Below are 27,255 nucleotides of genomic sequence, written 5' to 3'. Positions count from 1 at the left end.
AGGTAAACTGCTAACAAGAAGTTGCAGTGATGACAGAATTTGTGTTACTTTGGTGCCTAATAGTACTAATTTAAATCTACTAACAACAACTGTGAATGGTAGAATTGATTTTGTCATTGAGAGTGATTAATATTATAATTTGCAGCGGCTCAGAAAAAGGAAGTCTGGTGTGAGCAGATTTAGAGGAGAGCCAGAGATGCCTCCTCGGTAAGCACAAACTTTATTTCTTGCTTTAAAGGACTAGTTGTATTGATTCCTTATTTATCTTACTTGCTTGTATTTGAATTCTTTCCCCCAATAGATCAGCTTATGCTGCCTTTGTTAAAGAACAGTTTAAACTGGGGGCCCTTAAAGGGGCCTTCTTTAAAGAAGTTAGAAAGAAGTGGTTGACTCTCCCTGAAAGTGAGATACAGGCCTACCGTTACACAGTGCAACAGGATATGACAGAATATCGGAATGAGCTGCGGGAGTGGTTTGAGGTAACTTTAAGTTTGCTTTTAAGGATTATTTCTTAAAACTGGAAGTTTCAGTAAGAGCTTTTTGCTTTTCCCGTTCTTCAGGAATTATCCCCAGAAGTGAAAGAAGACTTTCTGCAAAGTAACCCTCTGGTAAGGAGTTACAAAAACTCGCTAAACACTTTGTTTTTAAAATGTTTTTAAAGTTTTATAAGATTATCTTTTGCTTCATTTTGCAGAAAAAAATGTACCTTGAATCTAAAAAAACACCAGATCACCATAGGCGCAAACCATCTGTGAGTTGAAATATTCAAACACAGCACAGCATAAAGTTGCACATTCTTGCCCATCACAGTGTTGTTTGTGAGAGATTCTTTCAACAATTCTTTAAGCAATTTGTCCAATGATTTGTTCAAAACATATCCTTTGCTTAACTTTGCAGAAAAAACAAAACCCTGCTGCTAAAAAAACAAAAGAAGTTCCCCCCAGGCACAGCCCATTGGTGAGTTGAAATATACAAACTCGGCACGGCACTAAGTTGCATATTATTGTGCATTACAGGTAGTGATGTGTCGTACGTGCATGATTCATTCAGCAATTCTTTCTTAACAAATCCTTTGCTTAACTTTTCAGAAAAAACAAAACCTTGCTGCTGAAATAACACAAGAAGATAACCCCAGGCACAGCCCATTGGTGAGTTGAAATATTCAGACTCAGCAATGCACAAAGTTGCACGTTATTCTGCATCACATGTAGCGATGTCATTTGTGAACAATCCATTCAAGCAAACAAATCATCTGGGTGATTAACTGAATCACTAGAAAAGTTTTTTTTTATTTTTCACCTTCATTTTGTCTCTCCTCTCATCTTCTTTCAATCTCTTGTAGCTTTCAATTGTAGCTTTATCCCACTAAATTCTCAGCTCATTGGCCATTCTCAGCCTGTTCCCAAGCAGAACCAAACGTTCAGCTGTGTTTCAGCTTATTAAATTCTGATTTGCAGGCAGAGCTACAGATAAGTACTAAACAATTGAGTGAACAATTCTTTTGAACAAGTAATTTTACTGGACTGATTCTAATGATTCAGTACATTAAAAAGAACTGTTTTCTTATCACTAACCAAAGGTACCGCCCTCTTCACTTTGTTAAATTCTGCAAGGGGGCTACATCACTGATCTGATCTGAACCCCAGTCAGCTGGTTGTGGTTGATGAGGTCATTAATAGTGTAGGGCAGCTTTGGTGCTTTGGTTCAGTGGTCGTCTCTCCCACGAGGTTCAATCCCCTCTGTCCACTTGCAGAAGTGTCCTTGGTTAAGACACTTTTCCCTGAACGGTCTCTTATGCATGTGTCATTAGTGTGTGAATAGGATTGATAATACTGATGGGCTCCATATAGCAGCCTCTGCCCTGAGTGTGTGAATGGTGTGATGGGTAAATATGACATGTCATGGAAAAGCGCTTTGAGTGGTCAGAAGCCTAAATAAAGGGCTTTTTAAACATAGAAATTTTCCATTAAAGTAGTCGATAATTGTTCTCATAATTCATAAATGTTTATTCTATCTTATCACACAGGATTCAGGAGATGAAGAAATTGAAAGCAGCAGCAGTGATGAATTAGAGGTGAGGATGCTAAAGGGATCCCTTTTTTTGCACATTTTACTTTTAACTCTGCAACTTGCTGTTATAAATGAATAAATATTACTTTCTGGTCCACAGTTTGAGGAACTGGAGGGAGATGGTCAAGGTGACGTGTTTGAGTATTTCTAGATTCCAGTGAGGACAGCGAAGGCAACACCAATCCAAAGTTGGACTCTGATTCTGCAATGGGTAGTAAATGGCAGACCAAGATACATTTTCATCACACCTATGGAGAATTTATTTATTTTATTTATAAATGGTGTATTTATTTCAAGAAAAACACTTTTCATAAACTTTTGGTCCTTTTTTTCAACAAGAAATGGCCTTTGCTATATGTTATTGACCCTTGAGGGCCCCACAATACCCATTTTGGTTGGTAATAATGAACTAGGGTTGTTTTCAAAGTGAGAAAAAGCTCTGTGATTCCAGATCCTTCAGTTTGAGTCCTGGAAATTAAATTAAGAGAGAATGCACTTGTATGGAAACCTGAAGTCGTCATTGAGTTATACATGTTAGTAACTCTTTCCTTCATGTTGTCAGACAGTTGTAGGTCTTAAACTGAGAGTTCAAAAAGCACAGAAGAAACAATTAGCTAAATGTACCTCAGCAGTGTGGGCAATGGCAAAGTGGTTGATCATGGTCTGTCTTACCACTGGGACCTACCTTGTTTACAGGATTGCTCAAAAAGTAGTTGTCTCAAGTTGAGAAGCTGAGATGTAAGTGGGTTATAAGTGGTTCACTTCAAGCCTGGGTAGACTACTTTTTCTGATGTAATATGGTGTAAGATGAGAAATTTCAATGAAACACTGGTGTCCTGACTCTCTTTAACTGGTAATAAACAGGCTGAGATGATCTTAACTGACGTACGCTTTTGTTCTTCATTCTTATCAGCTCCATGCTGCTTGCTTTGGTACTTTCAGGTCTGCAAATTATAGAACAAATAAAACAAACCAATCTGTTCTCTTTTTTAATTTGTTTTTTTTGCACTTTAAGACTCACATTTGTCTTGATTACCAATTTTTAGTGGTTATAATTCAACTGTTCATTTTGTAATTGAGAGATGCCTTTTTTATAAACTGAGCTGAGTTTGGCAATCTTTATATCCATTTGGAAAAACAAAACACAACAACAAACAGTTAAGAATCATTCAGCCTCATGTTACATGGGTCAGACTATTTCACCTTTTTGTATTTTTGTGCTTTTATTTTATTTCACTTTATTTTAATTTACTAGACTTTTTTTTGATATTGAGAGCTAAATGGGACTCATGTCCAGTAGACAACTAAAAAGAAAAAATATTTTCCAGTGGAAAACATAATTATATTGATGTGGAAGGACAACACAGCAAAAATCTCAAGGCACTCCCTGATAAAGAGATGTAGAATTGGCTTCAAAAATAAAAGGATACTCTGAAACACAGAAAAAACGGAGTACTAATGTCAGCAGTGGTACTTTGCTGCTATTGTATAAAACCAATATATATATTTTTATTTTTATTTTGGTAACGTCTTACGAGTAACTATTGTAAGTTAATGAAAACAAATATTAGAAGACATCCTCTTTGGTATTGTAAAACGTTATTTAACCCATTCCTGACTTTCAGAATGCATTATAACTCATAGATCAAATGACAAGGAAAATTTATATTTCATAATGACTTTTCCGATCCGAAACTAAAGAGAAGTCTAACCTCCCGGTCCATACGGGATAGCCGTCTATCACACGCTGGTGTTCTGTCGGATGTTGCTGCCTTGTCAGATTTCGCTACCGATGCTTTTTCAAATAAAACGCGTCTATCGATTTTTGCTGCTTTGCTACCGCCGTTGATTATTTTTTTACTATAGCTGCGTTCATAGCATAGTCCATAGCTTTCAAATTATGCTCCCAGTACTCAATGCATTAATAAATCATCATTGTTCACCTTAATTTCTATCAGTCATTTATACCAGCCAGTTTTGACCTTTTTGTTGTTGTTTTTGTTGTTGTTGTTCTTTAGGGTGGGAGCAAATTTTGATACTCTCATTGGACCCCATCAAATTATGCTCCCAGTACTCAATGCATAAATAAATCATCAATATTCACCTCAATACCCCTAAGAAGTTCAATATCCACACACACTTAACAACAGCATGGCTTCAATGTATAAAAGTAGTTTCTGAATTGGCCTGCTTCATCTTCAGAAGGAAGACAATGATCCATACATTTTGGGCACAGATTCTTTTTTCCACCCTCATAATTTGCACATTCAAAATGTGCCCATCTTGAGCATGATTCACACTGCACCTGCAAAAAAAAAGTGAGTTGTAACCAAACTGCACAATTATAGTATTTAACAGATACACGAAAATATGTAACCATACCTCAAGTAAATATTTCCCCGTGTTGGGGGGGCTTCTGCCCTTCTTGCCTGATTTCAACTCCAGCATGAGACGGGGAGCGAAAATGTATGGGCTGAACGCTTATGACGTGGTGCGCACGCGCATAACCACAAAGTAGCAATTTTCGTGGGTAGGAAAATCTGACAGAACACCGGCTTGGATTTCTGAGGAAAGCCCCAGTGCAGCAAAGGAAGCACTCGGTGGAAACTCATGCAGCGATCGATTGCTACTGTCTGATCTCTGTGATGTAAAGATGGATGCCTGCCGAAATAGGTAAATAAACACAATTAGCTGATTTGCTTGGCTTTGATTGCGGTTTTCACCAGGGATGGAAAAAATGAATTGATGAGGATATTCAATGTTGTTACTCGGTGTTTGAACACGGATCAGAGGGACAAAAAGCCGCAGTGCCGCTGCGGCGTTGGGTTCGGGGACAATCCTCGGCTGTAGTGAAATGTAATTTCTTAGACTACAAAAACCTTTCCGTCACTTACCAACGCATTACACAGTTCCTGTTCTCTGGGACCGTCTTTAGACATGTTCTACGGTTAGGTGCTAGCTGTAGGGTCTGTTGACTTGGAGGTTTTGTTAGGACCATACCGCTTCTCTTCTTACCTCTTGGTATGGGCAATTCCTCCTGCAGCCCTTTCATGGCACCGCTCTTTGTTTTCTTCACCAAGGTCTGGCCCAAGCTACTTTAACGAGACATTATTGTTCGAACCCCAAGTGTCGTGTGGTTTTTGGAAATTGAGCCAGCGTCATGTTTGGTATCATTTGTGTGTCGTTCAGTGATATGTTGCATTGCCGCACTAAATCTCAAGTTCTTCTGTTTTCCATTATTCGCAGGTTATAAACGTGGGAAGAATCTCCCAGGCAGTTTTCACAGCGCAGTTGTAAGTATTTAAATCACATTAAAAGCATTAAATGTTGTCCCATACGTAGTTTGTACTTGGAAATTAAACACCACATGAAGCCACTGTGCTGCTAACAGTGTTTCCCTACTGCTGCAGCCCTGTTTTGGCCAATGCTTGCTGCGCTACAGCATGACCACAGCAGTGTCGGCTCATCTGGTAGTTCTGGCAAATGAAAATGGAGGAGGTTTCAATGTCCAGCCTGGACAACAGCAAGCTGGAGGTAAACAGAGCAAAGCCACGTCACAGTGGATGATGTGATGAATGCACATTTCATCTGCAGGAAGCCAACACACACAGATCTAATGTATACATTTGTGTTTCTCTGTACCTCCCCTGCCAGGGCCTAGCTCAGGACATCCTGTCTGACCTGGTGGAGGATGCATGCCTGGGTCTTTGCTTTGAGGTCCACCGGGCCGTCAAGCAGGGCTACTTCTTCCTGGATGACACGGACCAAGAAAGCATGAGGGACTTTGGTGAGCACCGAGATATTTTCCTGACCAGAGGTGTTGAGAGGTTTGGGTTAACAGAGTTCATCATTAACACCCTTAATTTAAATTTACAGAAATTGTGGACCAGCCAGGACTGGATGTGTTTGGCCAGGTGTATAACCAATGGAAAAACAAGGAGTGTGTTTGTCCCAACTGCAGCAGAAGCATTGCTGCTTCACGCTTTGCCCCACATCTGGAGAAATGTTTGGGGATGGGTCGCAACAGCAGCCGCATAGCCAACCGCAGGTATCAAAGAAAATATGCTAACATTGTGCCACGTAAAAACCTGTCATGCTTCCAAAGTTGTCCAAATTTTCCAAATATGTTGAACAAGAGTGAGATAAGACAACACTTTTAAGCCAGACTGAATTTGTTTTATAATCCCACTGTTATTTGTGATGAGTAATGCTGAGTCACTGAGTGTGTCCTGCTTTATATTTCCCTCTTAAATAGAATAGTCACTGGAAACAACACCAACAACAAGTCAGAAAGTGACCAAGAGGATAATGATGACGTCAATGACAATGACTGGTCATATGGGGCAGAAAAGAAAGGTGACGTACAGCTGGTACTAATATTTATGAAAATGAATACCTTTTGCCAATAAAATGTATGTAAGTTGGATGTAAATGACATGAAACTAAAATGTTTTGAAACCTAAATGTTTGTCTTTATTTTACAGCTAAGAAAAGGAAATCTGATAAGGTACTTTTTATTTTTCTGGCATACCCTGATGATTTTCACATTATCTTGAGTTAAATTGTCCCAGATCATTTAGTAAATGGTAAAATGCACTAAAAGAGAATATGACTCATTATACCTGACGACATATCTTCTTTTTGTCACAGAATCCAAACTCACCAAGAAGATCCAAATCATTTAAACATAAGAACAGTAAGTGGAAATATGCACCTGCTTGCTTGTTTGGAGTTTCTGCTAACAGATTTTTGGAAAGAAAATTCCTGAACAAACCATTAGCATGTTTATTTTAGCTCAACAGTTTGGGAATATTTTGATTCCAGAAACGAGGAACACATGTTAATCTATGTAGAAATCCCATTAAGTCTTTCATTTAAATCCTTTCTATCAAATGCCCGTGAAGTACAAAACACTCAAAACATAAGTCAAATTTAAATAGTCAGAATGTTGCTATTTATTTGTGCCAAGATTTGATGAATTAGATGCTGAATACAATGCAGCAGCTTTTATTACTATTTGTACAGCTAGCATTATTGAGTGAAAAATATTTGATATTCTTACATGGACTTCTTAGCTGCTTATGAATCACCAGAAATTACTAGTGAGGTCTCCAAATGACCTACTCAGGCAAATTACACCACCAGTAACAAGATTTATTAACTTTATTACCTATAACTGCAGCTGCCAGAGAAAGTGAATCCCAACATGCCACACAAACATCCTTAGTTGATCATTTTTACAGGAAAAGTTACAGTAAGTCAAACAAATGACTTTAAAGGCACTATGAGGACATAATCTCTCTTTCATATCCTTGCCTTTCCATAATCCATGATTTGAAATGAGATTGTCAGTGCCAAACTAGTGACTTCCTAATGCTCTTTCTTGGTAATCCATTTATGACACATAGACTGAAAGTCTGTATGATGACGCTACACTGGCAAAATTTAGCAGTGAGAAGTAGCCTTTTTTTTTCAAAGGAAGAGATTTCTTGACAGTGTTTCGGTGATGGCAGACATTGGAGCTGGACTGGCAAAAGAAAAAAGACAAACAGGCAGAAGAAAACTTAACAGGAGAGTGATCAATACAGGCTCAAGGCTAAAACACTGTTTAAGATTTGTGTGACCATGCACACTCCAACCTACATGAAGTAGTTATATTGCAGTTGTCTGTTAAAACTTCACTCTGTCAGTGAATTAAATAAAGAGCCAGGGTACGTTTGCTCTGCTTGGTGAGACTGTAGTTGGTAGATGAGTTCTGGTAGGACCTAACAAGGATACCTTAATGTTACCCTAACGGGCTGTAAGTAACACTAAAGAGATTGTTTGGTGCTCTAAAGTAGCGTACAAATTGAGTATAAAAATTTCACTAGCTGTCACATTTCAAACACCAGCTACTTCGTAACTTCATAACTACAAATAAATACATTACCATGCTGATTTGTGCCCTGAAAAAGTTCTTGAACAAAGAAAAGAGGCATCAAAAAGAAAATCCTCTCTCTATTCATTTGCTTCCAAACAGGAATGCAAACCTTGGAAACAGTCACAACTTTGCAGCAGTGGGTAATGATGGAAAATTTAGTCTTTGTCCCAGAAAAATACCACAGATTCTGCCCAAAGGTGGCCTCACATGAGCGCATAAGACACAGAGATGCCCGATGCCACTTTTTCAGACCAATACCAGTACGAGTACTCACCAATACCGAGTGCTGATACCACTAGTACTTTTAATACATAAAATTCTAACTAACAGTGACAGATCATTTTGAACAGTGACAGCTCAGTCACTCTGCTATTAAGTCCAAAGTAAATGACAAACAACTCTCTCTGAGTTTACTATTTTTTATGTAAATTAACAAAAGTGCAAAATCAGACCAACAGCTCAGAGTTTCAATAATTTTTTTTTAATTAATAGAGTTTAATTGTTAACTCTCCCTGGTTCATTCATGTTGTTTTAACAGGCATTGATGCCGATGTGTCAAACAGCATCAATGTAGCGCCAACTACTGGCGAGGAGGACTTACTCAACTTAAGATTTTTTTTGCCTTGAGTCTTGGCTGCTGTTATCAGCAGCCTTCCTGAGTACCGATACCTTGAAATAAGGCTGATATCAGCCCGATACCTGATACCAGTAGCTGCCCATCCCTACTTGATTGTATGCAAAAAGTTTCTTCCACAAAGAAAATATAATTTAAGAAAATACAATTTTGTGCTCTTATATGTAACATTTTGCAAATCTACAAGATACTCCGTATCATGTGGACTTTTTTCATATTTGTAGTAGATGTTTTTACAGTAGAATGTGTGGAAGTTCATCAGTTAATATTTTATTATCACAAACAATATAGAATGACATCAAACATTCCTGAAACTTGACACAGTTACACACTTGAACATGACTTCTGTTTTTTCCTTCATGATGAATGTCAGATATTGTTTATCGATGAAGACAACACGTTCCACAGTCCCACGCTACTCTAACGTGATCGAAGTACATCTTTCAGTGGTTGTTTTTATTGAGAGATTCCTTCTAAAGCAGAATACTTTTTGCTAGTTTCTGTTCATTTATAAACTATTCAGACAGATTTTTTGGAGCAGTATTTTGGTTTAAATGTATTACAAAGTGAAGTCTTTTTCCCCAATCAGGGTTTCTGGCTCACTCCTCTTGTGCAGATTTGTCTCCTCAGTTAAACCTTAAATTTATCTGAGAGTGTACATTTGTATTACCAAAAAACGTCTTTTGACATCTGCCCTCTTGTGTGTCCCTGTAGGCATGATGGGTCCTCGACGTCGCATGGACAACCAGGAGAGCCCGCGCATGCTGATGAAAGACGAGGCATTCCCTCAATAATACACTCAGCCACAAAACACAAGTTCTCTATCCATTGTGTGTCCATGCACACACACGGCAACAAAAACACAAGGGAAGACCAATAACACTTCTCATGTTCTTTATGTTGTGAAATCAATGGACGTCAATGTTAATGGTGACATTTTTGGCGTTTGCTGCTCTGCATAAGCAGTCTAGACCTCCCACTGTATACTTGACAGATTTTTTTTTTCTTCCCACACAATCACCGTAACAACACTTGAGTTTGTTTTAGTAATTTTCGCTGGAGTCCAATGAAAACTGAACATCACCATTTATAATGACACTGCACAGAGGTAGATTCAGGTGTAATTCATTCAGTGGCTGAACAGAGGCTTCTGTCTGAAGAATGAAAGTGTGCACATACAGTATGTTTCTTTAAAATAATGAAATGATTAGCCAGTTAATGTGCTATAATCTCTCACCTTTTGAAAAAGATTACATCAAAGACAATCGTTGCTAATGGTTTGTCTTTTACTTTCACTTTCACCATCAGGCTTACAGTTCCACAGAGTGCATGAAGGAGTCGGCTCTCTCTGCCATTCACCTGTGGAAACTTGATTTAAAGTTTTTCAGTAACCTGACTGTCCATGCAGGTATTTTGCAGACAGCAGGTTAGTTTTGTTTCATTATTTTGGTGAATAGATCAGCTTGTTTTCTAGCATTCAAAAATGTCTTTGTCTCATGTGTTTACATTGTAAAGGGTTACATATATCCTTGGTGTGAAGTGATAGTGTAAATATTCCAATAGTTGAATTGCTGCTATCATGGCTCAGTTTGTTTCATCTGTCTAGCATAATAAATGATTTGTTACATGTTGTTATGTTTGTCTTCACTTTAACAGGCATTGAAAGAGGTTCAAATGAGAGGGGGAATGAAAACCCAAACAACCTCACTCAAGCTTAAACAGGCAAAGAGGAGCCTACAGGGGAGGTAGTTGATCAACTAATGTCTACATGTGCTTCACCTTGAGTTATATCAAACACACATTTAATGAAACGTTGCATTCCGAAAGCTTTGTCAGTTAGGCAGTGTAGCAGGTCATAATCAAAGACAACTTAGTGACAGATAAATAAAGATTACCAACTTGAAGGTTTTAACCAAGATGCAGTTGCTGAGTTCTTGAGTTCCTTCAACTGAAAAATGCAAGAAGAGGCGGTTATGCTGCCTTCAGGTGCTCCTTTTCAGCACTGACTTTAGAGTTCTGGCCCTACCTCACATTCAATAAGTACTGTGAATGAAATGCAGCTATGCAGTACTTGTGCAGACTGTTTTCAGTCCTATGTACTTTAAATTAAGAGGGTTGCACTTCCTGCTTCTGTGAATGTACTACAGTTTTGGGTTAAAAGGTAGCTTACATGTAATCAACTCAAAATAAGATTAACCAGCTACAAAAACATATATGATTTTAGGGACCGATAAAGCTGATGAATCGATTGTTGCAATAGCTTCCACACCCACAGTTCGCTTGCACGATGATGTATCTGTAACCTTATTAAGAGAAACTCCATCTGTTTTTGCTCTGACAATGGGCTTTATATTAAGGGCCAATTCCAACTACAAACCAGTTAAACTTATAAATAAATTACAAAATAACAACTGTTGTTGTAAACAACACAATAACACATAAATAACTTTTTTTTGTCTCTTATGGTACAAAAAAGAGACACATTGAGAAAATGTTCCCATTTAATCACCCCCTTTTTTTCCATTCTTTTTTCCAAAACGTTGAAACTAATGAACAAAAAAAAATCTTTAATTTAAATTAATTTATAGAGAAACAAGAGTAATTCAACAATATCATGCATCATTTTTACATGTGCATTACAACTTTTTATTAAACTGTGTCTACAAAGGTAAAAACATTTTGTTACAGTCATCTGGAAAACGCAGCCTTCAACTGTACGTTATTCATGTCTTAAGTCTCTTAAGTCGATAGCCTGACACATTTGATTTGATATTTTTAAAGTAAGACAGAACACGCTTTTGTTAACTTAAATAATCCCAGGCTCCTTAAACGCAGCATTATGCATTGTGTGTAGGCAGTTACACGAATTCTTGATTATTGCTTCAGACGTGCAGTCTGGCGTGAAGTCAGGCGCTTTTATGTTTTCCATCTGCCTCACGGTGAAAAAATACGACGTTAAGACTGTAGAATAAGGGGAGGGGATGACAAACACCAGCCGCCAATATTTTGGGTCTAAAAGACAAGCAAAGCAAGGCAGAAGCAAATCCCGGAACTTGAAACGAGCTAACATTAGCTAGCTTTTTGTTGACAGTGTGCTGGCTGTCAAACCAGAGCCCGACCTCGTTTTGAGGAGATGTGGTGAAACGGCTAGCTACTTTCGGACGAGTACTAGTGACTTTTAGTTTAGTTGCCTTCTAGACTTGCATTAGGACAGGGATTATCTGAAAGTTTACAACTTTTAACCACTTGTGGATCTGGAACATGGCATCAAGAGGAGGCTTCACGGGTTCATCGATGAATCCGAGTATGCACCCCATGAATGTTGGGCATTCCGCGGGCATGAGGATGCCAGGCATGCCCCAACCTCCAGCGGGATACCCCCGCAGTATGAACAACGCTGCCCAGTACCCGCAGGTTGGTTTTCTGCTTCATTTCTACGTAGTTGGGTTATAAAGTTGAAAGACATGTAAAATTGTGTGACATGGATTATAGCTTACAAACTTCTATGAACGGACTGGTTGTAGATTAGTTAGTCAAGACATCCACTATCTATCTGAACTGTGAAATAGTACAATGTCAAAAGACGTTAAACTGAAAATGTCAAGGTGTGGACAATACTTCCGCATCAGAAAATAGTATTGAATGATTGCTTATAAGAATGAATTTTTTAATTTTAATGTAATGTTTTGTGACTGGAAGCTGTTGTGTAATTGAAGTTTCTAATAATTTCAGTGAAAAAAAGTATAATGCACAAAATGCTAAGTTGCTTGTGTGAAAAAGAAAATCACGTGGCTGCCCCGGGCTGCCCTCAACGCCCTCTCGGTTAGCGCAAAAAACAAAAGTGTATCATCAACCACCATCTGTCAGAGCTGAGCCTACATATAGTCACACTTTTAACACCACCATCTGCAGCACTGTATTGTCTTCAGTTAATTAGATGCACTATCACTCATGTAGCTAGGGCCATATGGATTAAGGTATTTGTTTTTCTGTTACGGGGACTTAACCAATTAAACGGAGCTATAATAAGATAAAATAATAAATCGAAACCATGAAAAAGTTTATTATAAATTTTATTTTTGGATAAGTAGTATACTTTATCCTTAGAAGTCATTAAAAAGTAAAAAGAAAAAAAAGATGTCACATTATTATTGTTATTTTTATATAAAGAGGTTCACTTTGAATAGAGTAAACAGGGCTGAAGTGTCTGTCCATGTTCTTTTTAGTCATATGTACTTGAAATCAGAGCTTCAGCTTCTCCTCCTTTATTCTAGCGCTCAGGGATGCCACCCAGCAGAGTGGGGGGCCCCTTAGGGTCGATGGGGGGTCAGCTTCCAGGTCCTTCGTATGGCGGTGGGAACATGTCCATGCGGCCAGGAATGGGGCCCCTGAGCATGGACCCCTCAAGGAAGCGCTTCCTTCATCAGCACCAACAGCAGCAGCCAGAGGGGCTGGGAGGCCTCAGACGAGGGTAAACTGGGGCGAAGAGAAAGTGTTTGAGGGAGGAGGAGGATGGTGATTGACAAGGACAGCCTGGGGTCCAGTGGGGGTCTGGGCAGGGCTGCATTTGACAGGTTTTTTAAATTGTTTGTGTATTGGTTGATCTTTTGTTAATCTTAGATGCAGCAAAAATTGTAGCAGTGCTTTTTTTTTTTTTTTTTTTTTAACAGCAAAACTGGTTTAAACCTAAGACAGAGCTTAAATTTGAATCAAAGAAATGATGGGTTATTTTCTTGACATGATATTTAAGAGACAGAAAATGAACTGTACAGAGTCTGGAACATTGCAAAAAGTCTCTTGACCAGAAGTAGAAGCTCATATTATAAAGCTAACTGCTTGTCCTTCTTGTTCCGAACACAGATTTAAGGAAACTGTGTTACTTTGAAAGAGAAATTGGAGGAATTCAAGTTGATTTTTGTTGACATCCATATTTCCTTGGGGCTGTTTTTGCTCTCTTCAGTCTGTTTGTGAAGTCACTGTTCTGTGAACAGCTCTGCTCTGATCGCAGAGACACAAGGGCTGGAGTATCTCATGACCGGCCTTGGTTTCAAAGCAGCAAACACGAGCAGTTATTTTTGACTTCAAGCTTCTTAGTGATGCTACGCTCGAAAATGTGGCAAGCCGGGATGTAAGGCAGCATTTAGAATCTCTTTTACAGGGAACCTCTTGTCCCTAAAATTTAGTCTCATAACCAGAGTCTCTTTTCTGGAGGATTAGAGAGCCTCAGGGCCAGAAGCAACTTCCTAAATTCTCATTAGAGAGCTCGTGAATTAAATTAAGTCAGAATGAGGAGGAACTGTGTAACATGATTAAAGAAACAGAGGAGCTTCTATGATTCTGTAGCGATGATAAGTAAGAGCCTGGGGTGATCACAACAGAGAGTTAATGAAGAGATCACTTCGGCCAGGAGCTTGAAAATGCTCCACGAGGTTTTCACAAATAATTGATGATCAAAGAGAGCAAATGAGGTCTTTGTGGTTAGCATTTGTAGGTCAGTGCACACTCACTTCACTGTGCAGAATGTCTTTGTTACACCAAGTATTGTTAGAGGTGTGATCCTCATCATTTCAAGAGGTCTTTGGAATTCATGTATGTTAATGTTTTGTAGAAGAAGTGCTCTGAATCATAATGTTTTCTTTGTCATTTAGACCTAAAAGACGTAAGATGGCCGACAAAGTTCTCCCTCAAAGGGTAAGAAAGTTTCCAACCTTCCCATCATTTATTATTTATTATAATTGAATGCAATCAATGCAGTCATATGACATTTAACCAAGTGCTCTAACGGCGCTTTAGATCCGAGACCTGGTCCCAGAGTCTCAGGCCTACATGGATCTCCTCGCCTTTGAGAGGAAACTGGACCAGACCATCGCCCGAAAGCGTATGGAGATACAGGAAGCAATCAAGAAGCCCATTATGGTACTGCATCTTCTTGATATTGTCACAAGGCTATTTGAAAACAGAATGATAATGAAACAACTCTCAACTTTTTTTTATCAGGATTAGCATCATGTTTAAGCCCTATTTCCACCAAGTGGTTCAGTTCATTACACCACACATTTTGTGGTGCTTCCGTTGACTTATCCTGGAACAGGTCCCAAAATTACCGACCCGTACCGTCTAACTTTTTGGTACCCTTCTGTTGGGGTGCGAAACAAACTGATCATACTGACCCCAGAAGATGGAGCTATAACACTGCAATTTTTTCATTGTTCGAAACAATCATCACCTGTTTACTATGTAGCAATTTTCTTCTTTGTTGGATTTATTAGCAGGGTATACTGTGTCACGCTACTATGGTGTCACGCTATTACTTAACTGATGTGACTTTCGGTATCCAGTTTACACACTGACTACTAAGAAGGGGCACGGTTGGCTATGGCAACCCAAACAGGACCAGGCTTAACTAATCCGACCAGTACCAAAATGTACTGATCCATACCAGACCGCTTGGTGGAAACAGGGCTTTAGCTTTTCAGGGCCTTTGTTGTAATGCAAATTCTGGCTACTTTTCTGGAATTGCAACAAAAGAAAAACCTTGTCATCTGTTGACACTGCAGCTAAGCAGAACTAAATTGTTTTGGTTAAATTTTTACACCGTTTAAATAAACAGTTTCATACTCAACAGCAAGGACTAAAACAAGAGTTAATTGACCTGCTGAGGTGTTACATTGACAAAGAGACATTTACTCTGCTGTCTTAAACTTTTTATGTCCAAACATTAGAAACTAAATAAAGCATAAAGTGACATTCTTCTTAGTTTGAGCTTTTAAAAATCCAGATTTGCTCATTTCTTAGATTCTCCAAATGAGCCATCCTCACCCAGATGTGAAAAAACATCTGCTTGCCTGATGATGCTTCTCCTGATACTTTACTTTTGTTTGAGCATTTCCTGAGATTCTTGCATCTGGTTATAAGAAGAGACATCATTTTAACTTTAAGGATCTTTTTGTATCACTTTTCCCACCTTTGCTTGTTGAAACAGCAAAAACGTAAGCTCAGGATCTACATTTCCAACACATACACCCCCAGCAAGCCTGATGGCGAGGAGGCTGAGAAGGTTTCCTCCTGGGAGCTGAGAGTGGAGGGAAAACTTCTCGAAGAGGTGAGTGGGAAAACGCTGAATCCTTCCACTGTGTGTCCCTATTGTCCTTGTGTGGTCTCACACTGAGCACTTCAGTCTCTGTTATTGTGTTTTCTGAAAACTGCAATCTCCAAGCTCTGGCTGGTCTTAGTCTTTGGCTCGGACCACGCAACCAGATGTGTGTTTACTGCTCTCTCCACTCCACCCCACAGCTTTTTTCTCACACACACACATAAGCTCATGTTCTCTGTGGAAACGTGGAATTGAAACCACTGGCCGTTACATACCATCCCCTCCCTCCATCTATCACTTCCAGCTCCACTCATTGTGTCATCTGAGGCCACATAAAGGAGGAGGGTTTTTTTGTCCGTTAATTTCTTTCCCTTGGTTGAGACATGCGTAGGAGTTTTTCATGAAGCTACAGAAAAAGAAGGAAGGAGTGAATAGGGTCATGTTGTGCAAACAGACTTTGTCAGGGCGGGGGTTAAACAGCTTTTTCTAGTTGTCTACAGCTCTATGCTTCAACACCCCTAATGTGGTCAGAGCTCAACAATGCAGCCTCTCACACTGACACAGCAAAACGTGAACACAGAGAAAGATGGTGCTCCTGTCTGGTTTTCTCACCCTTCATTTTCACATTGTTTCTTTTAGGCCGGCAAGCAGAAGAAAAAGTTCTCATCCTTCTTCAAAAGTCTGGTGATTGAGCTTGATAAGGAGCTCTATGGACCTGACAACCACTTAGTCGAGGTATGATGCAACATTGAAGGCATTTGATAGAACATTTGAGGCACATGCAGTCCAAAGTGTCTCATTTTTTCAGCTCTGGTCAGAAGTTGGAGTTCAGCTGGAATCATTCAAACTGTTGGAACCAGTCTGAGCTTGTTTGACAGAGAAGGATTATTAAGAGCCTTCAGATCTGGAAGATATCCCGACATAATGTTTGAATTCCACCAACAGAATGGGTTAAAACAGCCCACCAGCTTTTTTTTTGTGTTCTGATGCAAGCCAGGAGTAAGAGTGGAAGTTATGGATGGATGAGATAGAGATGGATGACACATCTCTACTCCCCATTAGACAAAAATGAGGCCAAAATATCTGGACGCTACAGTAGAAATCATTGTAACCACATGTTCAACTTCCTGATAAAACAGCAGAGCTCCTTTGGGTAGATGGTAAACACAACATCCAAACTGAGCTCCTCCTCCTTGGATCAGTGCCAGCAGCAGCACACACCCACACCCTCCGATCGTGAAAACACTCACTACCCTAGCAACCACCTCACATTTCTACGTAGTACAGATAATTTAGCACAAGCTAATCACTGGGTTATTTGACACATACCTGGTTAGCAGAAAGCTAACTCGTGTCGCTCTTTGCCCCGCTTTTCCGCTCTCTGAGTGCCCAAAAGCGGGTGAAAGTCGAGCTCGTTTAGGAAAAAGCCTTATCTGTTTGGCGTTTCGTTTCACTTTGGTTGAGTTTTTCTTCCTCAGTGCTACGCCCACTATCGTAGCTGCTCTGAATAGCTTGTACCTCTTGCTATCATTAACATGCAAAGTTATGGCTGAGGTAACCACGCTAAATCCCCAGAAATGTCCCAAACAGGAGGGGGTTGAGGCAGACACTGACACTGACACACATGTATAGAGGCCCAGAGGAGATGATTAAACAGTATTATTCCTGTGAAAACTGACACTTTATTTTTTTGGAAAATCCTGCAGACCCTACCTTTAATATGTAGAAGCCTCATGATTTAAACTGCAGCTGGTCAGTAGGGGTGGTGGTTATGTTTTGGCTTTACTTTTACGTAGCTAGTATAGTGGCCTATCTTAAATACAGACTATGGGTGCTATTAAAAAAGTATTAAAGTGGACTATATTTTAAAACATTTAAGTTTGGATACATTTTAGCTGTGTCTAGATTCATTAGATGTAACTCAACTCTATCTTTCAGTGGCACAGGATGCCAACCACTCAGGAGACCGATGGTTTTCAGGTCAAACGTCCTGGAGACGTGAATGTCAAATGCACCCTCCTGCTCATGCTCGACCACCAGGTAGCGCTCGTCTGTATGCACATTAATTACTTTACACTGCATTTGCCCCCAGTATTTGTTTGTTAATGCGTTTTGTTTCCCTCAGCCTCCTCAATACAAACTGGACCCACGCCTGGCTCGCCTGTTGGGTGTGCACACACAGACAAGAGCCAGCATCATGCAAGCTCTGTGGCTTTACATCAAGAACAACAAGCTGCAGGACAGCCACGAGAAGGAGTACATCAACTGCAACCGCTACTTCAGACAGGTAAACTAGTTTTAGGAGGTGAGGCCACGCCAAGCAGCCAAATACTAATAACACAGATTTCCAAGTGATGCTTTTTCATGTTTTGAAGCAAACCGAGGTACAGATGTTACCCTCAGCACTGTGAAATGGCTCTGTTTTGTGCTCAGATCTTCGGATGTCATCGCATGAGGTTCTCAGAGATTCCCATGAAGCTGGCCAGCCTGCTGCAGCACCCTGACCCCATAATCATCAATCACATGATTAGGTAGGGGAGTGTAGATCATCTGCTCTGTCTCTCGCTGCTTGTACATGTGTGAATTTGGCAAAGGTTCTAGGATCTCATTTCACCTTGTTTGAAAAAATTATCCTTTTCTTGTAACCTTACACATCACACAGTCACGTTTCATTGATTAATTTTTTGTATTTTAAAAACCAATCAACAACTATTTATATTATTGTGGTTTGGGCAATCTCCATTTTTTGTCTGTTAAAGTTTGCATCAGATTTTTCTTCATGAGCTGTTTCTGTCTGATTACTTTCTCTCTGCTCAGCGTGGACCCCACGGACCAGAAGAAGACGGCGTGCTATGACATTGATGTGGAGGTTGATGACCCACTGAAGAGCCAGATGAACAGTTTTTTGTCCTCTACAACCAACCAGCAGGAAATCGCTGCGCTGGAGATGAAGGTAAAGCCTGGATTTAACTCAATTTTGTGGTGATGGTGACAAAAAGTGTACATTTTGTTGGTATAGATAACTTTTATAATACCGGCTGACCTCTTGACAGATCCACGAGACAATTGAATACATCAACCAGCTGAAGACTGAGAGAGACTTCATGCTGAGCTTCAGTAACAATCCTCAGGACTTCATCCAGGACTGGCTTAAGTCACAAAGCAGAGATCTGAAGGTTTGTTCCTACCACTGAGTCTTGATAGGATGGCATGTTCTACTTTTTCTGTTTTCTCTGTTTTTATGAGCTTGTTGGGTCTCTATAATGTTTTATTTACCAGTGTTGAGAAGTAAGTTTTCCTTCTCCCAACTGTAAATAGTTTTATTCTTAAAAACTGCTGTGAAGCCAAACTAGTTTGTATCAATACATCAAAACAGGTGCAACGTGAGCGAATGGTTAGAACAGCAATGCTTGGATGCAGTGTTTGCCTGAAATTGAATGGTACATGGTAAATAGACCAGTACTTAATATAGCACTTACAGTTCTCATGAGGCTTTCGGGTCTGTCCGACCACGCAAAGCACTTTCACACTTCTTGTGTCTTTCACATTGCAACAAATTGAATTTGAGGATCCCAAATCTTTTTTTTGTTGAGTTATGAAACTTGAATTTTTGGATCTGAATTTTTGATAAGTTAATTTTTGGGGATTTGGATTTTTAAAAGGTGAATTTTGGACAAATAAATTCAGATGCATGGTTTTTCATAGCAAATAATTAAATGCAATGAATACAGTGGTATTTTTTTTATTAAAATTCAAATAGTTATGACTCTTTTTTGCTTCCATAAAACCCAGACAAACATGAGCCACAGGAACCATGTATTTCCTGGGATTTTTGTTTTACTAGAAGCTAAAAGTTCCTGGACCTTCTGATGGAAAATCACTTAAAATTGCACATTGTTGTTATATGTGCAGCTTGGATTCTGTTGCATTAGAGGAAAACGTAAGAGGAGTTGCGCTGGAGGAGGCTGAGTTCGTATATCTACCACCTGGAAACTTGATATTGAACATTTACGAGTTTTAAAGAGGGACTGAAAACTTGATAACTTGGATGCAAAATGTAAAGTACTGCTCTGATTTCATCACTCCTGAAGCTGCAACATGGTGTAACTGTGGAAGCTTCTGCCAGTATGAGTATAATGTATAATTGTATGCAAGTATTAAACTGTTGTTTCTCAATGTTTAATGTTATACTTCTTTGTGCTCAGTTAATGACAGATGTGACAGGAAACCCAGAGGAAGAGAGGAGGACCGAGTTCTATCAGGCCCCCTGGGTCCCCGAGGCAGTGGGCAGATATGTTTTCTCAAAGGTTTGAAATAACAAACAAATGCACTATTAACACACATGCTGGTTAGCAAACCATGTATTTTTTTTGACGTTTTAGTGGATTTGGGGATTAGTGTTTCATCTCTAAAATTCTCTGCCTTCTCTTTTGATCCAGGTGCAGCAGAGACGACAGGAGCTGGAGCAGGTGCTGGGGATCCGCCTCACCTAAAGATACATTCTGAAAGAGCCGCAGCTTAAATTGTTTGATTGAAATATGGAAGACAAGGAAATATCAACTTGAGTTGCAGCTCAAATGTTTCTAAAGCCATACTTGCTGTTCTGTTTGACAAAAGCAGCATTTAAGTGATAAGCATATCTTTTTTTTTGTTCTATTGAAAATGATTCTATAGACACAGCAGAGTTAATGGGACCAAAGTGGTGATTTACATTTTTCATGTCTGCCTTGCATTATTGTTTTGTGTTGAGCCTGGTTCTTCGTTTTTCAGTGTGTTCTTATGGTACAAAATGCTTAAGCTGTTTTAAGCAATGGTGCTGTTAGGGTGTTTGTTTCGCCAACACCTATTGTAATTATTTGAGATTGTGTCTCGTTTACTTTCATATTCAAAGCCATAATCTATTGAAAGGCATACCTTACCTGTGGTAATAGGGAGAGGAGTTACATTAAAATCTTTAATTAAACACAAGAAAGCCATACAGAAAATATTAGAAGTAAGAAACTATGTGACTGAGATATTAAGATATGTTATTTGAAATATTGGTTTTGATTTAAAAAAAAATGAAAGTAGGAACTCTCTGAAACGTTCTGTTATTAAGAGCTAATGAAAACTTAACAAGAAATGTAACATTACTCTTCTGTGCAGGATTTCCAGGAAAAGCTTTCCTTTGTGTAAAGATTGAGCCTCTTATTTTTATAAGGACAAAAGTCCTCTGTTTCCAGACAAAAGTCTGTACTTACTTGTACTTAATGTTTACACGCTATGCTTCATTTTCTATTTTTGGTTTTTCTTTGTGTGAATGCCAATGAAACTGTCACACTGTCTTTGGGTTGAAGGTTTTTTCTGAAAGTTCTAAACCTCTTCACATGGCTAGCTAATAATCAGAAAACAGGAATGCAATGTTGTGTATTGACAACACAAAACAACAACTTGTGTATATTTTGAAATGCTATTTTGTTAGCTTTTATACAAGAAAATCTCTTGAATTACTTCATACAAAATGATCTCTTGAGTTTCTTTGAACATTCCGAATTCAGAAACTTGCTATGCCAGGGTTTGTGTTTTGAAGGCTGTCACAGTTAAAGAAATGTGTCATTAAACATTTTTATGGCCTTTTTGCAAAATGTTTGCATGTTGCTTCTGAATCACAGGCCTTTAACTTTTCAAAATTTTGAGTATTTTGTACAATAAAAAGGCAAAACTTACAACTGTTTTGTGTTATTTCAAAATTCACGATTATACATTTCCTGCTAAGCGGCTGCTTACCAACGGTGTGGGTTTATGTAAATCCTACAGTGTTTTTAAAGTAAGAGGCGGGCCATTTATGTACATGTCAGGGCTGGCCGAAGAGCAAGGGAACATTTAGTAGCACGACTTTCAACAGGTACAGCAGGTCTTGCCAACATCCAACTGCACACATTCTCCTTATAACGGCCGAGCAAACACATCATGCACTTCACAGGCCGCTGTCTCACACTCCGACCAAATGAAGGTGTCAGGTGGGACTACAGTTAAATGGTTTCCTCACTTCGAGCCGAGTAAGCGGACGTACATTTTTTACAGTCTATGTTCGCGACTAACCCATCAGTATAGTTCGTGAACGGCGTTTATATAATCTTTTAATACATGATATGGTGTCATTGAATGTATGCTTCTCTTGCAAAATGGCGCTAGGTGGCGATGTCCGCTGTCATTTCTCTACAAAGCACAACGAAGAAGAAGTCGGCCGGAAATACGCAGCTCCCAAGCGGTTGTAGAAAATTTCAAGATGGAGGTGGACGGGATCGATCATGTAGGTGTATTATTTTAGCTGTGGTGTTGATTTTATTGCGTTGAATGAAAGAAATGTCTCTATTGTTGTAAGACTAAAGTAGTTTCTGTAAAATACTTGTGAGAAGGACTTTCGGTGTGGCTGTGTTGTGAACAGTCAAACGTCACATCATTATAAACGTCAGATGAAGAGTGCTCTGCCGGTTTGCTGTCTCATTGTAGCTAACATAGCTTGTTTGCTAGCTTGCTTGGACCGACTGTCAATTGTTCGGAAAACTATTTCGAGTTATTGAATGATGGGAAGCGGTTTGTAAACACGACTTACCATTATCAATTATATATGTAGCTCATTCGGTCTGCATGCGCAAAAACGGGCGGTTTTATTGTATTTATTCACAAGGTGGCTCTGGGGAAGGTAGTTTACAGACTTAGGAAAAGACAAATACGCTCGACCGTTATTAGGTTTCCTCTTAGATATAACAAGTATTTATATTTTTATAGTTTTGACATCGGTTTGACAAGCCCTTAAACTTTTCTTTTGCAATTCTCAGCCTTTCAATATTCCGTACACTGGAACACGGCTAGAGAGGCTTTGAAAAACATTTGAATTAAGATGCAGTTATAACTTTAAAGAAAAATTTAGATAAATAATCCAGACAGTGTCTTTTTCATGCTGTAGAAAATCCAATTTAATCATCTTTTTATAAATAGAGACGATGCACAATTATCAACATATCCACAGTGGCTGATTTTCCCTGTAATCCTCATGGCAGCTTTAATGAAAAAATAAAAGATAAGTAAGGTTAACATTTGTTCGTCCACAGCTCATATCACAAGACACTCCACAGTTGACATTTGTAAGAAGAGTCAGGCTCATTTGGAGTGCTTAATGTTTGTGAAGATAACCTATTTTTTCTTTGGCAGATGGAGATGGGTGAGAGTAAAGGAGGCTCAGGTCTCCGACAGTACTACTTGTCAAAGATAGAAGAGTTACAGGTAAAATAATGTGATTGATACATAAACTTTCAGAAAGTAACGTGACGGATTGCACAACATTTTCCTCTTGACCAACTCCTCCTCCTCTCTCAACAGCTGACAGTCAACGATAAAAGCCAGAATCTTAGACGACTGCAGGCGCAGAGGAATGAGCTCAATGCCAAAGGTACGCTGTTTCCATCTAACGGTTTTGTCCTGTCAGAATTGTTTCTATGTGCCCTAGTATTTAAAGTTGAGTTCTTTGTCTGTCAGTGCGTCTCCTTCGTGAGGAGCTGCAGCTATTACAGGAGCAGGGGTCCTATGTGGGAGAAGTGGTCAGGGTTATGGATAAAAAGAAAGTGCTCGTCAAGGTAAGTGGTTTGATTCTCACTCTGCATTATGATGCTTTTTATTGATGCTTTAAATGGAATTAATTTGTCTCCTCTCCTTTCATTTCAGGTGCATCCAGAAGGAAAGTTTGTCGTGGATGTGGATAAAAACATTGACATCAATGATGTAAGCGTAAAAGATTTATTTCACCCTGTTTTTGTTCTAATAACAGCACAGTTATCAGCCATTCAACAAGCCCTGGCAGCTCTTTTGTTTGGAGTTACAATGTGCATTACTGTCCTTTGTCATTCCTTCAACAGGTGACTCCAAATTGTCGTGTTGCCTTGCGAAACGACAGCTACACCCTGCACAAGATACTGCCCAACAAAGTGGATCCTCTTGTGTCCCTTATGATGGTGGAGAAGGTGCCAGACTCTACGTATGAAATGATTGGCGGCCTTGACAAGCAGATCAAGGAGATCAAGGAGGTGATTGAGCTGCCTGTGAAGCACCCGGAGCTGTTTGAGGCTTTGGGCATCGCACAGCCAAAGGTGAGTGATTGACAAGAGAGAGAGTGTGGAGTGGAGAGTGAACAAGAGCTGCTGCTTTTATTTACGTTTTGATTCCTCAAGTAGTGCAGTCTCTCACATCTCTCTAGTTTCTGATAGGAAAGCATCTAAAGCTAAGAGGAAACAAATTATTTAATATTAATTTTAATACACCCACTTTTTTACACAGTGTGTAATAAGCTACATCATCAATCTGAGTTTATGATTTCAAAATTCTTACTTTGCCTCCAAAGTCCAAGTATATCTTTCTAATAGTAATTAAAGAAAAAAAAATCAACCTCTAGATGTCAGTGCACACATGGCTCTGATTTCTACTCTTCCTTGGATGTTTGCAGGGTGTGCTGCTCTATGGGCCCCCAGGAACAGGGAAGACCCTGCTGGCCCGAGCTGTGGCCCACCACACTGACTGCACCTTCATCAGGGTGTCTGGCTCTGAACTTGTCCAGAAGTTTATTGGAGAAGGTGAGCTCTTGCCTCTTCTGAATGCTGTAAAGATTAAAGATTTTTGTCTTGAATGTAACACGATCCAGGTGTATATCATATTATTATTTCTGAACTTGTTCAACAGGTGCCCGTATGGTGCGTGAGCTTTTCGTCATGGCCAGAGAACACGCCCCCTCCATCATCTTCATGGATGAGATCGATTCCATCGGATCGTCTCGGCTCGAGGGCGGCTCAGGTGGTGACAGTGAGGTGCAGAGGACAATGCTGGAGCTGCTCAATCAGCTGGATGGCTTTGAGGCCACCAAAAACATCAAGGTACCACACATGAGGAAATCATTCTGTTTTCTTCTTGTTGGTACAGCTTTTTATTTTTAGTTAACTTGTTTTAACTACATTTGACTGAATTCTACTCCCTCAGGTCATCATGGCCACAAACCGTATTGACATCCTGGATAGCGCTCTGCTCAGGCCCGGCAGGATTGACAGGAAGATTGAGTTTCCACCTCCAAATGAGGAGGTACGCCATTCACACTCTCCAAACATGCATTGAAATCAGGTGATGAAGCTTGTTCTAAACAAACCTTTATTCCCCCTCCCCAGGCTCGTTTGGACATCCTGAAGATCCACTCGAGGAAGATGAACCTGACACGTGGCATTAACCTGAGGAAGATTGCAGAGCTGATGCCTGGGGCCTCTGGTGCTGAGGTTAAGGTTAGTTTTCCCCAGTTTGATAGAAGTTATGCGAGACCATGTTGACTTCATGTGAGAGCTTGTAGAATGTGATGAGATTTTTAACTAAAATCTAAACTTAATGTTCAAAATTTCATTTTCCTAAAATATCCACTCACATTTAAGCTTATAAAAGGAGAACAGACATTAAAGCAGCAGTGGTGACAAGGGGCCCTTGCCTTCAGCAGGCTTACATGGGTAATATTAACCATAGTATGTTGCAGTGCAGCTTTTGACCACTAGGTTTGGCTGTGACTTTCATTTATTTACCATCTTCAGTAATGGAGAGTTGAACTGTTATACAGCATGTAAAACTTGGTGTAGATTGGACAGTATTTTTGAAACATAGTACAGGGTCTTTCCTGAGGGTGGCGCTATGTGAAGCAGAGAATTGAGCATACAATTTTTTTTCCGCCCTTGTAATTCTCTCTCTTCTAATGCACCATCTCCTTAAAACACACTACTGGTTGCTGAAAGTTTCCAGAAAACCAGCAGAAGAAGACCTAGCCAATGTCCCAACAAGTCCGCTTCACACAGTACGTCTACACGCAGATTAAGAAATCAGACTATATGGTCTGACTACAGTCAGCACGGAATCAGACTGTTCAGACGCACATGAACGGCTTAAGTCAGACCAAGAACAGACTGAACATAGCTCGATCGACACATGTAGATAATGCGCTCGCTATCAGACTGAGGTTGGATTCTGCAGAATTCGGGAGGCCTCAAAAAAGACGCGTCATGGAAGAAAACACGGAGCCCAGCAGCTTGGTCGCTAAAGGAATTCTGTGTCAGTTGTAGCCTGGCTACAACCAGGATGACGTCGACCAAAGAGTAGTGAAGAACTTTTTTCATAAGGTGAAACTTATTTTCTACATTAACATGCCGTGTGGAAACGATTCATTTTGCTTCCAATGAATAATACTCAGTTGTTTATCTGTAAAAGTTTGTTTCAGTTACTTGTTTCAGAATTATACAGATGTTTACCAAACAAACTGAGTTTAGAATGGGATAATCCTGCATTAGCCGAAATCGAGGTAGAACGGTCAATTAATCGGAATTTTAACTTTTGCCATAATCACCCAGCCATATTTCTAATGACTTCCTTGTTTATGATGAGGCCTCAGAGTTTGACATGGAGCCAGAGAGACACCCTTTGAGGTACGAAAAATCCTTTGATGAATTATCATCCTCAGTATGTCGAAACACAAAAAAACAGTTTTGGAGTTGAGGGGATTAAAATCAAGCACCAGGTCGATCAGATACGTACCCTGGGAATTGGGCGAATCATAATGTCAAATCAAACAGTCGACTTCCTGTTGGGTTTGGGGAGTTGGTGCTAGATGCTTTTTTTGTAGATCTTGGCATGATACATATAGAGACCTGTTTTCATGGCCGTACATTGAATCAAATTGAGTAGATGATTGTGAAAATAAAAGGGGGGCTGCTCTTGAGTGTTTTGGGTATTTTTTTTTTTTTCGACAGGACCAAAAGATCCTTCTTTTTTTTTTTTTTTTTACCAGGCCTGATATGTGTGCAAAATTTGGTGAGTTTTAGAGCACATTGAAGCTCGGAATTCAGAGTTTGATGCAACAAAGTGAATAAGAAAGACCTGTGGTCCAGTCTTGGGCCAAAAAAAAACAGGTTTGCAGAAAAAAGTGAATCTGTCAGTTGTAAATAAATATTAATCTATATATTTTGAATATGATGTCAGAATACATTTTTAACCTCATATTCTACAAGCTCTCACATTTTCATAGGACACATGTATGAACAGACCTACATTATGCCACATTACAACATTTGTGAGATGATTTTGTTTATGTTCCAGGGTGTTTGCACAGAAGCAGGGATGTATGCTCTGAGAGAAAGGAGAGTTCACGTCACCCAAGAGGACTTTGAAATGGCCGTGGCAAAGGTTTGTGTCATTGTTTTGTTTCTTGAAATGTGAATCCTCTTGGGAATATTTGAAATTTTGCATCACTCTTATGTTTTATCTTACAGTTAAATGTATTAGTTTGGCAGCATGTGTTAGAGCACTCAATAAAACTATTCTGCTCTCGTCTCCAGGTGATGCAGAAAGACAGCGAGAAGAACATGTCCATCAAGAAGCTGTGGAAGTAAAAGGCCTTGGTGTATGCCTGCACACGATACAAACATGTATATTTTCCTTCTTTTGTTTATGGTTTGGTTTATAATTGTTGCTTCAGTCATACTAAAG

At 39.5% G+C, this 27,255-nt stretch overlaps 4 protein-coding genes across 8 annotated transcripts in view; all 4 read left to right on the top strand.

Moving 5' to 3' along the window:
• LOC141784729 (upstream-binding factor 1-like protein 1) overlaps positions 1-2,950 on the top strand; it is a 6,387-nt gene extending 3,437 nt beyond the window's left edge. For both annotated transcript variants that reach the window (XM_074662572.1, XM_074662571.1), the window contains exons 6-14: positions 1-2; positions 146-207; positions 302-479; positions 561-608; positions 695-751; positions 898-957; positions 1,089-1,148; positions 2,027-2,074; positions 2,171-2,950. The exon at positions 1-2 is cut by the window's left edge and continues 34 nt beyond it. In XM_074662572.1, coding sequence (XP_074518673.1) covers positions 1-2; positions 146-207; positions 302-479; positions 561-608; positions 695-751; positions 898-957; positions 1,089-1,148; positions 2,027-2,074; positions 2,171-2,221 — 566 coding nt within the window. In that variant the 3' untranslated portion in view covers positions 2,222-2,950. The remainder of the gene's footprint in view (positions 3-145; positions 208-301; positions 480-560; positions 609-694; positions 752-897; positions 958-1,088; positions 1,149-2,026; positions 2,075-2,170) is intronic.
• Positions 2,951-4,590: 1,640 nt separating this feature from the next.
• On the top strand, positions 4,591-10,123 carry atxn7l3b (ataxin 7 like 3b). Of its 3 annotated transcripts, none has more exons than XM_074664128.1 (9): positions 4,591-4,743; positions 5,317-5,363; positions 5,481-5,604; positions 5,725-5,857; positions 5,947-6,118; positions 6,326-6,426; positions 6,555-6,577; positions 6,721-6,766; positions 9,339-10,123. In XM_074664128.1, the coding sequence occupies exons 3-9, from the start codon at positions 5,554-5,556 to the stop codon at positions 9,416-9,418; spliced, it is 606 nt and encodes a 201-aa protein (XP_074520229.1). In that variant the 5' UTR covers positions 4,591-4,743; positions 5,317-5,363; positions 5,481-5,553; the 3' UTR covers positions 9,419-10,123. The 3 variants fall into 3 exon arrangements, with proteins under 3 accessions (XP_074520229.1, XP_074520231.1, XP_074520230.1); XM_074664130.1 differs by lacking the exon at positions 4,591-4,743 and adding an exon at positions 4,789-4,926; XM_074664129.1 differs by lacking the exon at positions 4,591-4,743 and adding an exon at positions 4,992-5,150.
• Positions 10,124-10,291: 168 nt separating this feature from the next.
• Positions 10,292-21,389, top strand: smarcd2 (SWI/SNF related BAF chromatin remodeling complex subunit D2). 2 transcript variants are annotated; one of them, XM_074664124.1, is made up of 14 exons: positions 10,292-10,369; positions 11,897-12,038; positions 12,899-13,095; positions 14,273-14,315; positions 14,418-14,540; positions 15,607-15,726; positions 16,357-16,452; positions 17,656-17,757; positions 17,843-18,004; positions 18,151-18,248; positions 18,535-18,670; positions 18,771-18,893; positions 19,923-20,024; positions 20,157-21,388. In XM_074664124.1, exons 1-14 carry the CDS (start codon positions 10,299-10,301, stop codon positions 20,208-20,210), a joined length of 1,569 nt encoding a protein of 522 aa, XP_074520225.1. In that variant the 5' UTR covers positions 10,292-10,298; the 3' UTR covers positions 20,211-21,388. The 2 variants fall into 2 exon arrangements, with proteins under 2 accessions (XP_074520225.1, XP_074520226.1); XM_074664125.1 differs by lacking the exon at positions 10,292-10,369 and having other exon boundaries at positions 11,472-12,038; positions 20,157-21,389.
• Positions 21,390-21,717: 328 nt separating this feature from the next.
• Positions 21,718-27,244, top strand: psmc5 (proteasome 26S subunit, ATPase 5). Its single transcript, XM_074664127.1, has 13 exons — positions 21,718-21,755; positions 21,892-22,009; positions 22,912-22,983; positions 23,080-23,149; positions 23,236-23,333; positions 23,422-23,478; positions 23,613-23,843; positions 24,197-24,323; positions 24,430-24,620; positions 24,724-24,822; positions 24,906-25,016; positions 26,866-26,952; positions 27,105-27,244. Exons 1-13 carry the CDS (start codon positions 21,733-21,735, stop codon positions 27,156-27,158), a joined length of 1,338 nt encoding a protein of 445 aa, XP_074520228.1. The 5' UTR covers positions 21,718-21,732; the 3' UTR covers positions 27,159-27,244.
• Positions 27,245-27,255: the final 11 nt, after the last annotated feature.

The sequence above is a fragment of the Halichoeres trimaculatus genome, unplaced genomic scaffold (genome assembly GCF_033239565.1).
Source record: "Halichoeres trimaculatus isolate MK-OKI-2021-1 unplaced genomic scaffold, fHalTri1.1 fHalTri1_scaffold_23, whole genome shotgun sequence".
NCBI classification, from domain to species: Eukaryota; Metazoa; Chordata; class Actinopteri; order Labriformes; family Labridae; genus Halichoeres; species Halichoeres trimaculatus.
This window is presented reverse-complemented; position numbering and strand designations above follow the sequence as displayed.

Coding starts and splice junctions, on each gene's coding strand:
- smarcd2 (XM_074664124.1), top strand. CDS start 10,299: ATGAGAGGGGGAATGAAAACCCAAACAACCTCACTCAAGCTTAAACAG. Junction 12,039..12,898: donor ACGCTGCCCAGTACCCGCAG/GTTGGTTTTCTG, acceptor CCTTTATTCTAG/CGCTCAGGGATGCCACCCAG. Junction 18,005..18,150: donor GCAACCGCTACTTCAGACAG/GTAAACTAGTTT, acceptor TTTTGTGCTCAG/ATCTTCGGATGTCATCGCAT.
- atxn7l3b (XM_074664128.1), top strand. CDS start 5,554: ATGAAAATGGAGGAGGTTTCAATGTCCAGCCTGGACAACAGCAAGCTG. Junction 6,119..6,325: donor AGCCGCATAGCCAACCGCAG/GTATCAAAGAAA, acceptor CCTCTTAAATAG/AATAGTCACTGGAAACAACA. Junction 6,427..6,554: donor ATATGGGGCAGAAAAGAAAG/GTGACGTACAGC, acceptor TTTATTTTACAG/CTAAGAAAAGGAAATCTGAT.
- psmc5 (XM_074664127.1), top strand. CDS start 21,733: ATGGTTTCCTCACTTCGAGCCGA. Junction 23,844..24,196: donor TGGGCATCGCACAGCCAAAG/GTGAGTGATTGA, acceptor GGATGTTTGCAG/GGTGTGCTGCTCTATGGGCC. Junction 25,017..26,865: donor CCTCTGGTGCTGAGGTTAAG/GTTAGTTTTCCC, acceptor TTTATGTTCCAG/GGTGTTTGCACAGAAGCAGG.